The sequence below is a fragment of the Megascapheus bottae genome, chromosome 3, assembly GCF_031878675.1.
Source record: "Megascapheus bottae isolate mThoBot1 chromosome 3, mThoBot2.hap1, whole genome shotgun sequence".
Classification (NCBI taxonomy): domain Eukaryota; kingdom Metazoa; phylum Chordata; class Mammalia; order Rodentia; family Geomyidae; genus Megascapheus; species Megascapheus bottae.
Window position 1 is genome coordinate 90,736,890 of NC_143511.1, and position 16,719 is coordinate 90,753,608.

At 49.8% G+C, this 16,719-nt stretch overlaps 1 protein-coding gene across 2 annotated transcripts; it reads right to left on the bottom strand.

The window, feature by feature from the left end:
• Positions 1-2,632: 2,632 nt before the first annotated feature.
• Positions 2,633-16,506, bottom strand: Zmynd19 (zinc finger MYND-type containing 19). Of its 2 annotated transcripts, none has more exons than XM_090331024.1 (6): positions 16,292-16,506; positions 14,997-15,056; positions 13,146-13,252; positions 11,077-11,217; positions 3,833-4,013; positions 2,633-3,223 (listed from the first exon to the last, which is right to left on the bottom strand). In XM_090331024.1, exons 1-6 carry the CDS (start codon positions 16,340-16,342, stop codon positions 3,080-3,082), a joined length of 684 nt encoding a protein of 227 aa, XP_090187150.1. In that variant the 5' UTR covers positions 16,343-16,506; the 3' UTR covers positions 2,633-3,079. The 2 variants fall into 2 exon arrangements, with proteins under 2 accessions (XP_090187150.1, XP_090187151.1); XM_090331025.1 differs by lacking the exon at positions 16,292-16,506 and adding an exon at positions 15,136-15,612.
• Positions 16,507-16,719: the final 213 nt, after the last annotated feature.

Sequence of the window (16,719 nt, forward strand, 5' to 3'; positions counted from 1 at the left end):
GCTCCGCAGCCGCCCCGCCCACTTCCTCCCGGAACTGGGCGGAACTTCCGGCCGGGCTCCGCCGTTCCGAGCGCCCAGCCCGGCCTGCTTCCGGACCCCAAGAGCTCAGCCCATCGCGGCGATCAGGAGCTCGGGATCGCCGCAGGGCCGGGGGAGTCCCTGAGCCCTCCAGCGCCCACAATAGGCTCGTGGAAGGAAACTGCACACGCACCGTGTGCTGACCCGGTGCACCTCCCAGATCTCACCTTCGGAAACAGGTTTTGTGTCTTGGTCGAGCCCGGGCCCTCGTGCAGGCTAGACAAGCACTCTACCCCAGGCCAAATTCCCGGCCCTGGAAGGTTTTTACCGAGGGCACGATAGACTTTTTGGGTGTACCCTCATCTACTAGTGACTTTTTTTTTTTTTTTTGCCAGTCCTGGGCTTGAGCTCAGGGCCTGAGCACTGTCATTGGACTTTCTCAAGTCTAGAGCTCTACCACTTGAGTCTCAGCACCACTTCTGACTTTTTTCTATGTATGTGGTATCCAGGAATCAAACCCTGGTCTTCATGCATGCTAGACAAGCACTCTACCACCAGGACAAACTCCAGGCCCCTGACTTTTTTTATAGAGTAAAAAGTGAAAAAGGGCCCAGCACAGGTGGCTCCCACCTATAATCCTACCTGCTCAGGAGGCGGTTGTGATAATCACAGTTCCAAGCCAGCCTAAGTAGGATGCAAAGCTATTACCTCCAATAAACTGGTTAAAGAAAAAAATGCCAGGCACTAGTGGCTCACACTTGCAACTGCAGAAAGGCTGAGATCTAAAGATCACAGTTCAAAACCAGTCCAGGCATGAAAGTCTTCGAGACTTTTTTTTTTTTTTTTTTTTTTTTTTGCCAGTCCTGGGGTTTGAATTCAGGGCCTGAGCACTGTCCTTTCTTTCTCGAGGGTAGAACTCTACCACTTGAGCCACATCACTTCCAGCTTTTTCTATATATGTGGGTACCAAGGAATTGAACCCTGGTCTTGCTAGGCAAGCACTCTACCACTAGACCAAACTCCCAGCCCTGATACTCTATCTCCAATTAACCACCAGAAAACCATAAGTAATGCTGTGGCTCAAAGTGGCAGTGTGCCAGCCTTGAGCTGAATTGCTCAGAAACAGTGCCTAGATGGCATTCAAGCCCCACAGCTGAACAAAAATGAAAACCATTAAAAAGCAGCTTCATCTGCACAACATAAAGGAAGCAAATGAGCATCACCAGATCTGGCCACCTTCCACAATGCAATACTTACTAGCTCGTTGTGAAACTCTGGGTACCTCTTTCAGTGTAATTTTCTGATCAAAAAGCTAAGTGCAACCAGGGACCAGTGACTCTGGGTACCTCTTTCAGTGTAATTTTCTGATCAAAAAGCTAAGTGCAACCAGGGACCAGGATGCTAGCTCCTCAGGAAGGAGGCTGAGAACTGAGAATCATGGTTCAAAGCCCAATCAGGGCAAGTAAGTCCCTGGAACTCTTATCCCCAATTAACCACCAAAAACCTGGAAGTGATAAGAGTGCTAACCTTGAGCATAAAAGTTCAGGGACAGCATCCAAGCACTGAGTTTAAGCCCCAGGACCAGTATACACACATACATACACACACACACAAACACAGCAAATAAGACAACTCCTGTTGGTCAAGGATATGACTGACATGCCCACTTGTCCATTTCACTAAGAATAAGTGCAAAGATTACAGGGCCTGCAACACACGTGCTTTATCCCCTTAAGACTGTTTGAAAGAACACCTAGAGATAACTCCAGGCACTATGCATGGAGACTACCACAACCCAAATGCAACACAAGATTCCCTGTGCCAACAGCCCTAACCACACCGTGGCTTTGAAAACAGGGTTACCAAAACAGGGATATCCCAAGGGTTGTCCGTAGCAAACACCAGTGCTTAGGACACAATGGACACGGACACACACACACACATCTCCCCTCCCAAAATCTGAGTGCCATTCAACCACGGGTTGAATAAACTGTGCTGTAAGATGACAGTAAACAGGGACAGTACATCAGGGATCTGAGGGCCAAGAAAAGACTGCCAGGAGGGCCAACTGGGCCTCCTGTCAGGCAATATCCCGGTCACATAACTGGGCTCTTTTCCCTGAGCTGACTCTGTGTAGACAAGGTATTAACTAGCCCTCAGACATCTGCAGCTCCGAACAGGAAGGAATGCCTTGTTCTAGGGGTCACAGCCTGTACAGTGGAAAGGGAAGGGACCCTGCACCAGCCCAGTGTAGGAACCCACAGGCCTATGGGCATGTCTGGTCGGTTCTTTGGGCAGAATCTCATTCACTGCTGGCTTCCAGAGGCTCCACATGTTAAGAAAGGTATGAATTTATCAATGCAGGAGTCCAGAGCAACCCTCAGTCACTCACTGAAACTGTGGCTAGCCCAACAGTACTGGCTATCAGGCAAGATAGTCTGGTCTTACTTGCACAGTACCAGGCCACTTGGCAACACCCACAGACATGGAACTCCTGAAGATAAAACACAGAAGACCATGGCTCACATGGCAGGACAAATGCCCAGCATGCTCACCCTACTGCACTTAAAAGTAAGGTTGAACCTCAGCTACAAGACTTGAAGAGAATGTCAACTCAGAAGATGATTCCTCCCTTTACTCTGCCCTTTCAGACACAACTCTGTACAGGCCACTTCTTGGGGCTCCTATGCCCAGGAGAGAAGCTTGGCTACATGACAGTTTTTAGACGTGGCTGACCGTTTGCCATTTGAACATTACAGCAAATGATTCTATTTGTAGTTTCTAAACCCCTTCTCCCTCCCCCCAAAAAAAACTGTACATGAGTTTACAAACATATTAACATATAAATAATGAGAAAGGTCCTGGGGAGCTTCCCCGTTGTCTCTGCTGGAGATAACACTTGAGGGGAGCTGTCCTCACAGACTGCATATGCCCTGGGGAGTCTCATGGCTGTTCTGGGCCCACCGCTAGCTTCTTTGGCACCTCCAGGTTCAACCGCTAGTCTGACTTCTGTGCCCACAAAAGAGCCGGAACCCTGCAGCAGTAGTGGCTCTTCTGTCCGTCATCGCTCCGGCTCAAGCTCATGCTGGAAGGGACGCTTCCTCTCCCGACAATGCTTCTTATGGGCAGGCCAGTCCTTCTGCTGGCACTGGGAACCACAGTAGCGGGCCACCTGGCAACGCCCACAGATGTTGAACTCCCGCAGCTGAAACACAGAAGACCACGGCTCACATTCGTGTTGGGTTAAAGTGTCGGGTAGAAGTTACATTTCAGAATCTGGAAGGACCCAGCAAAACTCCAGCAAAACTCAGCAGGCTAGGGATATACCTAAGTGGCAGGCAGATCATTTGTCCAACATGTGCAAGACTCTGGGTTTGATCCCAACACCACAAATTTTAAAAATGCCCCAGACACGCTAGTTGCTAGTGGTTCACTACTAATACCGTAGCTACTCAGGAGGCTGAGCCCGAGAATCATGATTCAAAGCCAGTTCAGGCCGTAAAGTCCATGAGACTCTTATCTCCAATAAACTACTCAGAAAATGACAGAAGTGGCACTGTGGCTCATAGTGGTAGAGCAAAAGAGCCCCAAGACAACAGCAGGCCCTGAGTTTAAGCCCCATGACCAATACACAAAAAGGAAAGACACAGGACTAGAATGCATGGCCCTTCTAAGACAGGGACAATAGCAAAGGGAGAGCCACCCGTGAGAACACAAGGACACCTAGGAAACCATGGGGCTAAGACTCCATGCCACAGTTGAAATGCTGGGCAGAGCTGGCCATGAGCCAAGGTCTTACTGCAATTCATTTTACCTGCTTCTCAATTACTGTGCAAGGAGGATAATGACACTCATAGTAGGTGCAGGAATTTTCTTCCTCCTCTACCACATCCCCATTGGCATTGTAGTACCGCGTCACGTTCAGGACAGGGAACTGCTCTTCTATGGGGTCCGTGGGCAGCTGCTGGATTGCAAGCCAGTACAAGCTTTGCTCTCTGAAAGAAAACAAAAACCTTGGTACGCTCCGGCCCGATTAGGTAAGTACAAAGGAAAAAGCTATAACTTCAGGACCCATGTGTCCTACCCAGGACACCCCATGTTTTGACTCCATCAACTTTGAGTTCTGTTTGCCCATCTCCACTGTGTATACTTATCACTACATAACACTATTTAGCATGCAGTCTGTCACCCTCTAACAAATAAGTACTTACCTTCTCTCTCCAACATGGGTACATAAGCAAACATGACCCCTGGGTTAAACCCAGGTAGCCTATCACCTTACCCTTGACCCTGGGAGGTACCTGCTGCTATTGCCCTATCAGCTTATTTCTCCTTCAGTGTTGTGGCTGTACTGCATCCTGTAAGAGTAAGCCACTTCACATACCACCAAGAAATGAAATCTACAAGAGACCTGCACACATAGAAGGCTCCAAACAACTGCTAGCCGCTCAAAAATGAGCACAGCAGCTCCATGCTAATGCTTAGTTGCTTGGCCACTGCTCTATACATGAGCCATAATCCCAGTTTGGCTTTTTACTGCTTATTTGGAGAGGAAGTCTTGGGGACTCTTTTCACCAGGCTGCCTTTGGACTGAAATTCTCTGGGTCTCAGCCACCTATGTAGCTAGATTACAAGTGTGAGCCACCAGCAGCCAACAAGAAAGTTAAGCCCTTCCTCAAGGTCCTACAAGTCAGGCAAGGCATCCTTCTAAAGGCACAAAGTAGGAAGATACCTTTATAAAGAGGCCACCTGGATGGTACAGCTATACTTCTAGTCCCACTAACCAGTTCCAGGAAACAACAGAAAAATAGTGCCTGAGAGAAGCCAGTGTCTATTCTCAGCCAGACAAAGGCCATATGATGATCCCACCAAAAAGAACCAGCCTGGGGCCGCAAGTTTGACCTAGTGGTAGAGTGCTTGCCTAGAATGCACAAAGACCCAGGTTCCATTCCTCGGTACCACGTATACAGAAAAAAAGTCAGAAGTGGTACTCAGACTCAAGTGGTAGAGCTCTATCCTTGAGAAAGTCCAAGGACAGTGCTCAGGCCCTGAGCTCAAGCCCAGGACTGGGGGCTATGGATGGGAATGTGGCTAGTGGTAGAGTACTTGCCTAACATGCATGAAACCCTGGGTTTCATTCCTCAGTACCACATAAGCAGAAAAGGTGAAGTAGCACTATGACTCAAATGGTAGAATGCTAGCCTTGAGCAAAAGAAGCCCAGAGACAGTGTCCAAACCCTAAGTTCAAACCCCAGGACTGGCAAGAAAGGAAGGAAGGAAGGGAAGGGGAAGGGAAAAGGACCAGCCTACATGGAAGCCACATGCTAAGAACCAGGACATATAGCCCATACTAGCTAGGACTTCCAGCCCACTCAAGAGTGGGCCTAACTGTTGCTCCTAGCTATCAGTAAAAATGGATGGACTCTATTTCAGCAGGTCAAGAATTTCCACATACATGAATGGGTCTGGGCTACCCAAAACCCACTTCCACCTAGGTGACTCAGACACAAAACTACCAGGGCTCATCCCTAAGAGGTTATGAACTGCAGCCTAAGAAAGGATTACCAGGCTAGTTGACTAAAAATATCAATCCACTGCCCTTAGGGGACAGTTACAACTTAGGGTCTGTAACTGTCCCCTTTTACAAACAGTAAAGTTTTCTAATTTCTCATGACAACAAAGGATATTCTGAATTAGGCATGGTAGTTCATACCTGCAAATCTCAGCTTCTAAGGAACCTAGGCAGGAGGATCAATAATCGAGACCCTATCTCAATTCAATTATCCAGACCTTATCTCAAAAACAAAATATAGCTGGGATAGGCTGCTGTGCTGTGGTGGCTCACACCTGTAATCCTAGCTACTCAGGAGGCTGAGATCTGAAGATCACAGTTCAAACCCAGTACTGGCACTAAAGAACTTGAGACTCTTACCTCCAATTAGTCACTAGAAAAATGGGAAGTGGGGGGCCAGGAATTTAGCCTAGTGGTAGAGTGCTTGCCTAGCATTCACAAAGACCCAGGTTCAATTCCTCGGTACCACATACACAGAAAAGAGCCAGAAGTGGTACCTGAGGCTCAAGTGGTAGAGCTCTGACCTTGAGAAAGTCCAAGGACAATGGTCAGACCCTAAGCTCAAGCCCAGAACTGGCCAAAAAAAAAAAAAAAAAAAAAAAGAACCCCCCCTCCCACTCCCCCCCCAAAAAAAATGGGACATGGGGCTATGGTTCCAGGGGTAGAGTGGAAGCCTTAAGTTGAAGAGCTCAGGGACAGTACCCAGGCCCAGAGTTCAAACCCCATAGCCAGGTGCCAATGGCTTACTAATCTTAGCTACTAAAGAGGCTGAGACCTAGAGGACCACAGTTCAAAGCCAACTCCAGCAGAAAAGTCTACAAGACTCTATCTCCAATTAATCAACAAAATGCTGGATCAAAGGAACTGATCAAATGCTTAAGTACCAGTGATGAGTAAAAAGGCTGAGTTCAAGACTAGCACCAGCACAAATAATATAAAAATAGCCTGGGGCCAATAGCTCATACCTGTAATCCTACTACTCAGGAGGCTAAAATGTGAGGATCATGGTCCAAATCCAGCCAGGAAGGAAAGTCTGTGATATTCTTATCTCTAAATGCGCTCGCGCGCGCGCACGCACACGCACGCACACACACACACACACACACACACACACACACACACACACACACACACACACACACACACACACACACACACACACAGCAGGAAATGGAGCTGCTCAAGTGGTAGAAAGCCAGCCTTGAACACAAATGCTCAAGAAAAATGCACATGCCAGGCAGCGTGCACATGAGCATGTTAAAGAAAAAACTAGCCAGAAGCCAGGAGAGGTGGCTCACACCTGTAATCCTAGCTACTCAAGAGGCTGAGATCTGAGGATCAAGGTTCAAACCCAGCCCGGGCACTACAAAGTCCATGAGATTAGTATCTCCAGTTAACAACCAGAAAACTAGAAGTGGTGCTGTGGCTCGAGTAGAGTGGTAGCTGAAGAACTCAGGGACAGCGCCCAGGCCCAGAATTCAAGCCACAGACTGACAAAAAAAAAAGAAAGAAAGAAAAAGAAAGGACTAGACAGGCACTAGTGGCTTATGCCTGTATTCCTAGATACTCAGGAGGCTGCTATCTGAGGATTACTATTGGAACCTAGCTAGGACAGAAAAGTCTGTGACACTAATCATTAGTAAATACTCAGAAAAACTAAAAGTTGTGCTGTGGCTCAAGTGGTAGACTGATAATCAAGCAAAAGCAGCTCAGGGACAGGCTGTAAGTTCAAGCCACAGGACTGACCGCCACACATATAAACACACACACACACACACACACACACACACACACACACACACACACACACACACACACACGAGTAGGCACCCAATCATCAGTAACTGACAGTTGTAATTCTAGCAACGCTCAAGCAAATGGTAGGGGCTGGGGTGATCTCAACCTCCTGTGTAGCTAGTGTTACAGGTGTAAGCTACCAGCACCCACCTACCTGTGACTTTTAGCTCCAATTAAACTACCAAAAAGCTAGAAGTAGTATAGTGACTCAAGTGGCTTTAGTGCTAACTTTGAACAAAAGAAGCACAAGGACACCATCCAGTCCAAATTCAAGCCCCAGGACTGTCACACACAAAAAATGAATTACATAAAAATTAGAGGAAGACACACATTTCCTTGCTTTCCTCATTCTAAGTCAATAAATGCTCTACTTTTGCTTCAGCCAAATCGAGATCAGTTTCTTTTCTTTTCTTTTTTTTTTTGCCGGTCCTGGGCTTGAGCTCAGGGCCTGAGCACTGTCCTTGGACTTTCTCAAGGCTAGAGCTCTACCACTTGAGCCTCAGCACCACTCCAGCTTTTTTGTGTATATGTGGTACCGAGGAATTGAACCCGGGCCTTTGTGTATGCTAGGCAAGCACTCTACCCCTAGGCCAAACTCCCGGCCCCAAGAGATCAGTTTCTTTTACTTGCAACCAAGTCCAGACCAACATAATCCCCCAAAGCATGAAACCCTACTTCGCTCTTATAAAAGGGTTAGCTTCATTTAAAAACAGAGATTGAAGGGTCAAAATTATGACATAAGAATAGGAAACAAACTAGGTGCTAGTGGCTCAGGTCTATAATCCTAGCTACTCAGGGGATTGAGATCTGAGGCTTGCTAGGCTTGCATACTAGGCAAGCACTCTGCCCACTAGGCCATGCTCCTAGCCTTTTTTTTTTATTTTGGTCAGTCGTGGGCCTTGAACTTTGTGCCTAGGCTCACAGGCCAGCCACTTGTGATTTTCTGGTAGTTAACTGGAAATAAAAGTCTCATGAACTTTTGTGCCTGGGCTGGCTTTGAACCACGATCCTCAGATCTCTGCCTCCTGAATAGCTAGGATTATAGGCATAAGCTGCCGGCAACTGACTTTTTTAAAATTTTTTATTTTGCCAGTCCTAGGGCTTGAACTCAGGGCCCAGGCACTGTCGCTGAGCTTTTTTATTTTATTTTTGTCAGTTGTGGGGTTTTAACGTTGAGTCAAGGTGCTGTCCCTGAGCTCTTCAGCTCAAGGCTATCACTCTAACACTTGAGCCACAGGACCACTTCCGGGTTCTCTGGTGGTTAACTGGAGATAGACATTTCACAGAGTTTAGTGCCTAGGATGGCTTTGAAACGTGATCCTCAGATCTCAGCCTCCTGAGTAGGTTAGGATTACGTGTTTTTTGTTTGTGTTCTGTTTTTTACCAGCCCTGGGGGGGCTTGAACTCAGGGCCTGGGCACTATTTTGGGGCTTTCTCAAGGCTAACACTCTACACCACTTAAGCAATAGCACCACTTTGGGCTTTTTCTGTATGTATGAACTGAAAAATCTAACCCAGGGCTTCATGAATGCTAGGCAAGCACTCTACCACTAGGCCAAACTCCCGGCCGTCTCTTTTTTTTTTCCTTAATTTTTTTATTTTGCCAGTCTTGGGGTTTGAACTAAGGGCCCAGGCATTGTCCCTGAGCTTCTTCTGTTCAAGATTAGCACTCTACCACTTGAGCCACAGCACCACTTCCAGCTTTTTCCGTTTGTGTGGTACTGAGGAATGGAACCCAGGGCTTCATGCATACTAGGGAAGCACTTGACCAGTAAGTCATTCCCAGCCTCCCTGAACTTTTTGGCTCACAACTAGCACTCTACCACTTGAAGCACATCTTCACTTCCAGCTTTCTGATGGTTAAATGGAGGCTGGGAATGTGGCTGACTGTAGCCTGTTGCGCCCTCTCCCACCACATCTTCCTCCACGCAGTATGGTCCAAAGGTCTGCACACTTAACCAAACATCAGCTTCGCCAATGCCACTAACTTCTGCTGGGGCAGCCAATGCTACCAGGGACTTAGGATGCCTAAGACACCCCAAGAAGTCCCTATGAGCAGATCAACAATTCATGGATAGGGGCTGGGAGTTTGGCCTAGTGGTAGAGTGCTTGCCTCGCATGCACGAAGACCTGGGTTCGATTCCTCAGTCCCACATACATAGAAAAAAGCTGGAAGTGGTGCTGAGGCTCAAGTGTGTAGAGCTCTAGACTTGAGAAAGTCCAAGGACCCTGCTCAGGCACTGAGCTCAAGCCCAGGACTGGCAAAAAAAAAACAGGAACAATTCATGGATACCAGGCGCCATGGTTCATGCCTATAATCCTAGCTACTCAGGAGGCTGAGATCTGAGGATCACGGTTCAAAACCAGCTGGGACCACTAGAAAACCAGAAGTGGCCCTGTGGCACAAGGGGTAGGGCAGTAGCCTTGAGCTGAAGAGCTCAAGGTCAGTACCCAAGCCCAAAGTTCAAGCCCCATGACCAACCAAAAAGGAAAAAAAAAAAAATCATGGCTAAGGACTCGGTTCTCAGTTGGTTTTACACCATCTTACTGGTGCTGTGGCTCTTCCTTGGTGATGCATAAGGCTCACCGCTGGGCTGATCCTGTGGAGAGCAGGAAGTAACCTCCAGAGTCGAACTCTTGTGCAGAGCAGTTCTCAGGACCACAGGATGCTAGGACAAAAGGCTGAACTAGGGCCAGGAGTTTGGCCTAGTGGTAGAGTGCTTGCCTAGCATGCACGAAGACCCGGGTTCGATTCCTCAGTACCACATACATAGGAAAAAGCCAGAATTGGTGCTGAGGCTCAAGTGGTAGAGCTCTAGCCTTGACAAAGTCCAAAGACAGTGCTCAGACCCTGAGCCCAAACCCAGGACTGGCCAAAAAAAAAAAAAAAAAAAAAAAAAAAGGCTGAACTATAAGGTCTTACTTCCCTTAAACTACTATTCAAGGAAAACTTTTAAGTAGAACATGATAGAAAACCATCAGTGTATGTAGAAGTAGGTCCAATGCTGGCTCCACTCCAGATCAGCTCAAGTGCTCCTAGAGCCAAGTATCACAAGATCAGCCCCTCAAAATACAATTATCAAGACTTCCCATTCAACTGGTGGCTCATGCTTATAATCCTAGCTACTCAAGAGGCTGAGATCTGAGGATCAAGGTTTCTGAAGCAAGCCCAGGGAGACAAATCTGTGATACTCACATCTCCAGTTAGCCAACAAAAAGCTAGAACTGAGGACCGGGAGTTTGGCCTAGTGGTAGAGTGCTTGCCTAGCATGCATGAAGACCTGGGTTTGATTCCTCGGTACCACATACATAGGAAAAAGCCGGAAACGGTGCTGAGGCTCAAGTGGTAGAGCTCTAGCCTTGAAAATCCAAGGACAGTGCTCAGGCCCTGAGCTCAAGCCCATGACTGGCAAAAAAAAAAAAAAAAGCTAGAACTGAAACATGGCTCAAATTGTAGAATGTCAGCCCTGAGTGAAAAAGCCAAGAAGAATGTGGTTCAGGTGGTAGTGCCAGCCCATAGTGAAAAAAGCCAAGGGAGAATGTAAGGCTCAGAATCCCAGCCTAGTACTACTACCACACACACACCTCACACTTGGGAGAAAAATAACTCAGGTCCAAAAGCAGTCAGAGGCAACAGGTTGGAGTAGAAACCAAGCACCTGGAGGAGATATTAGCAGAGGAAGACCCACCTCTGTTTGCTGGAGGTCTCTTCAGCTTTGGGCCTCCAACCCCATGGTACCAGCTGCAAGTTGTCCAGGCGATTGTCCACTGTCACCGAGTTGAGATGCACCACTTGAAACCCAGGAGCCACACCTCCCCTGTGCCGCTCCCTAGGAAAAGATAACACACTCAAGTGCCACCTCCAACTCACAAGTACTTCTGGTTAAGCATGAAAGTCCAACCAGAAGGAAATATCAGCCATACAGTGTAACTTAGGCCCTCATCCTGCGGATGGGGACACACCTAGGGAAGGCTGCTGAGAGGAATGTGGCCCACACAAACAGGGTCTACACTGATGATTCTACAGCTAGATTTAAGGGCAGGTCTCCAAGAGCCAAGAATAAGACCCGGCCACCAGGTGCTAGTAATTCACGCCTGTAATCCTACTCAGGAAGCTGAGTTCTGAGGATCCCAGCTCAAAGCCAGCCTGGGCAGGAAAGTCCATGAGACTCTCTTACCTCCAATTAAGCACTAGAAAACTAGAAGTGGCACTGTGGCTCAGTGGTAGAGCATTAGCCTTGAGCTGAAGAGCTCAGGAACAATGTCCAAGCCCAGAGTTCAAGTCCCATGACTGACTAAATTTACAATAAATAAATAAATAAAAATAAAACCCCTTTGCCTAGCATGCATGAAGTCCTGCGTTCCATTCTTCAGTACCACATAAACAGAAAAAGCTGGAAGTGGCACTGTGGCTCAAAATGGTAGTGTTAGCCTTGGGCAAAAAGAAGCTCAGGGAGGAGGGGGGGGGGAATGAAGTCAGAAGGGTAAGGTGGCTCACACCTGTAATCCTAGCTTACTAAGGAGGCTGAGTTGTTAGGATCAAGGATCAAAGCCAGCCCGGGTACAAAAGGAACTGAGGAGACTCTTATCTCCAATTAACTGCTAGAAAACAGGAAGTGGGGCCTGGCTCAAGGATAGGGTGGTAGCCTTGAGCTGAAGAGCACAAAGGACAGCACCAAGGCCTAGTTCAAGCCCCATGACATACACAGACAGACAGACAGAGACAGAGACAGAGACAGAGACACACACACACACACACACACAACAATGAAGCTGGGCATAGTGGATCATGCCTGTAATCCTAGCTACGCAGGAGGATGAGATCTAAGGATCACAGTTCAAAGCCAGCCTGGACACAAAAGACCATGAGACTCTTATCTCCAATTAATCACAAAAAAATGGGAAGGAGGGTGGTAGCCTTGAGCTTAGGGACAGTGCCCAAGCCTAAAGTTCAAGCCTCATGACCCCCCCCACACACAAAAAGAATGCCCCCCTAAAAAAACTGCCAAAACAATAGTTCCCCATCTGAATGTTCTCAACACTTCAGTGCCCTACCCTACACAATGAATAGCAATGGCCCATTCCCAAAGAGTTAGCCTACATTTCAACAAGCTCAGCAAGAGCTGTGGACAGCAGAACCCATCCCTCCACAAGGAAGTACCACACCAGCAGAACCCCACTAGGCATTTCAAGTATTACAATATTCAAATCTGTCATTCCTTTGGGTTAGTGATAAAGGACACAAAATGCCGGGTACCAGTGGCTCATGCCTGTCATCCTCTCTACTCAGGAAGCTGAGATCTGAGGATCTTCTCAGTTCCAAGCCAGCTCAAGCAAAAAAAAAAGTCTCTATGAGACTCTTATCTACAATAACCACTCAAAAAATGGAATTGGAGCTATGGCTCAAAGTGGTAGAGTGCTAGCCTTGAGCAAAAGAGTTCAGGGATAGCACCCAGCCCTGTCCCATGAATAACCCAATCTCCCCCACACACACACCAAAATAACCCAACTTTGAGACCCAGGGATAGCAAGGCAAATCTGACTCTACTAGGCAGAAAGCGCTCTGCCACCAAACATCCTATACACACTGCAGCTCACACGGACTTCATATGGGAAGCAAGGCAACTAAAAAATACCTACCAGGTAAAAAGTCAGGAAGACCATGGAAGGGGTAATGGATCAAGATGTACTTATAAACTGACTTTCAAAATTATAGCCTCTTTGTACAACAACAATAACAATAATAATAGTAACCCACCACAGCAGCTCATGGAGGAGCCTACCCGATCCCCTTCCTCGGTTTTTGTCGAAGGCATACGCAAATATCTTAGCACCATTTCCATCAGCATCTACTTCCATTCGAGCCTGAGATAGAATAAGGAAAAGGTCTGTTAAAAAGCTTCCAAGGAGGGGCTGGGAATTTGGGAATCTGCCCTAGTGGTAGAGTGCTTGCCTAGGGTTTGATTCCTCAGTACCACATACATAGAAAAAAGAAGCCGGAAATGGTGCTGTGGCTCAAGTGACAGAGCTCTAGCCTTGAGAAAGCTCAAGGATAGCACTCAGGCCCTGAGTTTAAGCCCCAGAACTGGCAAAAAATAAAGTTTAAAAAAAAAAAAAAAAAAAAGCTTCCAAGGAGCTGGGAGCAGTGGCTCACATCTGTAATTCTAGCTACTCAGGAGGCTGAGATCTGAGGATCATGGTTCGAAGCCAGCCCAGGTAGAAAGGTCCCTGTGAGATTCTTATCTCCATCCAGTTAACCACTCAAAACACAGAAATGGACTGGGGCTGGGAGTTTGGCCTAGTGGTAGAGTGCTTGCCTAGCAGGCACAAACACCTGGGCTCGATTCCTCAGTACCACATATGTAGAAAAAAGCCGGAAGTGGTGCTTTGGCTCAAGTGGTAGGGCTTTAGCCTTGAGAAAGCCCCAAGGACAACGCTCAGGCCCTGAGTTCAAAAGAAAGAAAAGAGAGAAAGAGGGGGGAGGAGGGAGGGAGAGGGGGAGGGAGGGAAGGAGGGAAGGGAGAGAGCTGTGGTAGAGCTTTAGGCTTGAGCAAAAGAACATATAAACAGATATGAAAAAAACAAAAGCACATAAATAGGAAGTGGTACTGTAACTCAAGGAGTAGAGCACTAGCCTTGAGCTGAAAAGCTCAGGGATAATACCCAGGCCCAGAGTTCAAGTCCCACGACCAAAGGGGAAATAAAAAAAGGAAAAAGCTCAGAAACATCACTCAGGCCCTGAGTTCAAGCCCCATGACCAACACCAACACGCACGCACGCAAGCGCACGTGCACACACACCAAAACTTCTAATTTCTCAGCAACATTTCAGGCTGAAATCTGAGGATTGCAGTTGAAAGCCAGCCCAGGCAGAAAAGTCTGTGAGACTATAGCTCCAATTAACCACCAGCAAACCAAAAGTGACACTGTAGCTAAAAGTGGTAGAGCACTAGTTTTGAGCAAAAAAGCTGAGACAGCATCCAGTCCCTGAGTTCAAGTCCTATGACTAATTTTTTTTAAATGGGGGGGACAGGCTGGAGGTATGGACCAAATGGTAGGCCCCAAGTCCTGAGTTCAATCACTAGTACCAGTACACAAACCAATCTCTTTCTCCTCTCTCTCTCTCTCCCCCTCCCTTCCCTTCTCCCTCTCCCTTCCCCTCCCCCCCCCTCTCCCTCCATGGAGGAAAAAGTCCTGGCCAAGTTAGTGTGAGGTGCTGAGATAGAGGACTGGAGTGGGTGGCATGTCAGCAGCAGAGACAACAGTTCCTAGAGGAACACTAGGAAGGGGCAAAGTCCTCACAAGAGTTGCTATGTTCACTTGATTTATTAGACACCCAATCAAACTGAGACAGACTGGTATGTTTTTGAGCACAGCCATCAACAAGGGTGAAAATGAGGAGACAGTGTCACAGAGGCTGCATAGGGCTAAGTGGCTACAACAGGCCTACTGAGCAGTGATAGGCAGTCTGCTGATACCTGAGCTCTGGGCAATGCAGCCCTAAGGGCTCACAGGCCTTTACCTCTCCCAGCATAGGGGCAGAAACTCATTCTTCACGACCCTTCCTGGGGCACAGACCAAAGCAATAGGAAAGAACTAGTCATCCTTACCTCAAAGGAGTAGCTCTCCACCAGGGGGATGTCTTGCTCATCTATCAGTGTGTACTTGGTCTGAAAATTAACCACACATTTCAAAATTATTCAAAAGATACCCACAAGGAACAGTAACATTATACCCAGGAACCAATACCTTTTTCTTATGAAGCAGAAGGTAACCACTTGCCTCTTCAGACTAAGACACATTAACAAGTGGGGGGTGCTCAGCCCTAGAGTATGGGGTGATATAGGCCAAAAATGCAGACAGAAAATATTAAAAAGTCAGTCATGAGCGGCAGGTATCAGGCTTCCATATCCATCTACACAGGATCAACCCAGACAAGTGGCACTGAGCCTTAAATGTGACAATAAATCCAGTCAGAGGCATTTTCAATGAAGCAAAGGGAAGGGGTGGGACCAAAGCAGAACATCCAAGTTCAAGAGTGTTCATTCATCAGGCAGGGCAACTGATACATGTGCCCACTGGATGGCCAGGCTCAGCTCTCTGTCTGAAAGGTGACAAATAAAAAGCTCCTCCCGGGCTGATGTTCATGCAGATTCTGAGTTGGAGAGGTCTCGGACAAGACCAGGGTCTTAACGACCCTGCTCAGACAGCGCCACAAGCCTCTGCCCGAGATTCTGTAAAAATGGCAGGAAATGGTTCTCAAGATGGGCCCGTCGGACTCTCGTGGGATCGCCTAGGATCTGAACCCGTCCTCCCGCCTGACTTCTTCACGCCACTGCCCCTCCCTCCCTCCGCGGCAGCCAGGGGGCCGAGAGCCGGGAAAAGCCGCTGGGCTCCCGGCGCCGCCAAGCCTCGGGGCCCGCGGGGGCCGTGGGGGCGAAGCTTCTCCCGCGGAGGCCAGGGCCGCGCAGAGCCCGGCGAGGGGGCTCCGGGTCGGCCGGCCGCGGGGCCCCGGCTCCGGGCGGGGGAAAGCCTGGGGCTCCGCGGAACGCGCCGCCGCCCACCAGAGGGCCCCGAGAAGCCCGCCGGAGCCGCGTCCGGCGCGGGGCGGCGCGGGGCGGCGCGGCGCGCGGCCGCGGGAAGGGGGCTGGGTTCGAACCCCCGGCCGCAGGTGCAGCCGGCCGCTAGGCCCGCCGCTGGGCGGCCCGGAGCGCTCCGCGGCGCGGGGCCGCCTCGCCCCGCCGGCCCGGACGGACGAGAAGCGTCCAGAGCCCGAGGGGGGCGCCGCCGGCGGGCGCGAGGAAGGCGGCGCCCGGGCCCGAGCCCGGCCGGCGAACCCCGCCCGCCCCGCCGCCCCGGCCCGCCCCGGCCCGCGCAGGCCTGACCGCGGCTCCGCGCCGCTCACCTTCCCGGCCACCCGGCCGAGCCGCACGATGCCCAATTTGAAGTCGGTCATGGCCGGGCCTGCGCTCTCGGCCGGCGGCGACGCTCCCTCAGGAGGCGCCCGGCCAGGCTCGGGCGAGGCCGAAGCACCACAGGGCAGGCCGGGACCGGGGTCGGGCAGGGCGGGCCCCGAGCGGACGAGGCTGGTCCGGGCTCGGGCCGCCGCCGCCGCCTCGCGCCCGCCGGACCTGCCACGCGCCGCCGCCGCCGCCGCGCGCACCCCAGCGAGCGGAGCGGAGGGCGGGGCGCGGCCCGAAACACACCCCCCCGTCACGGCCGGCCAGCCAATCGCACGGCACGCCCGCCTCCGGCCGGCGCGCGCCGCGACGCAGCCCCCAATAGGAGCAGGGAGGCGGCGCAGGCGCCCTGGGAGCAGGCCGGCGGGGGGCG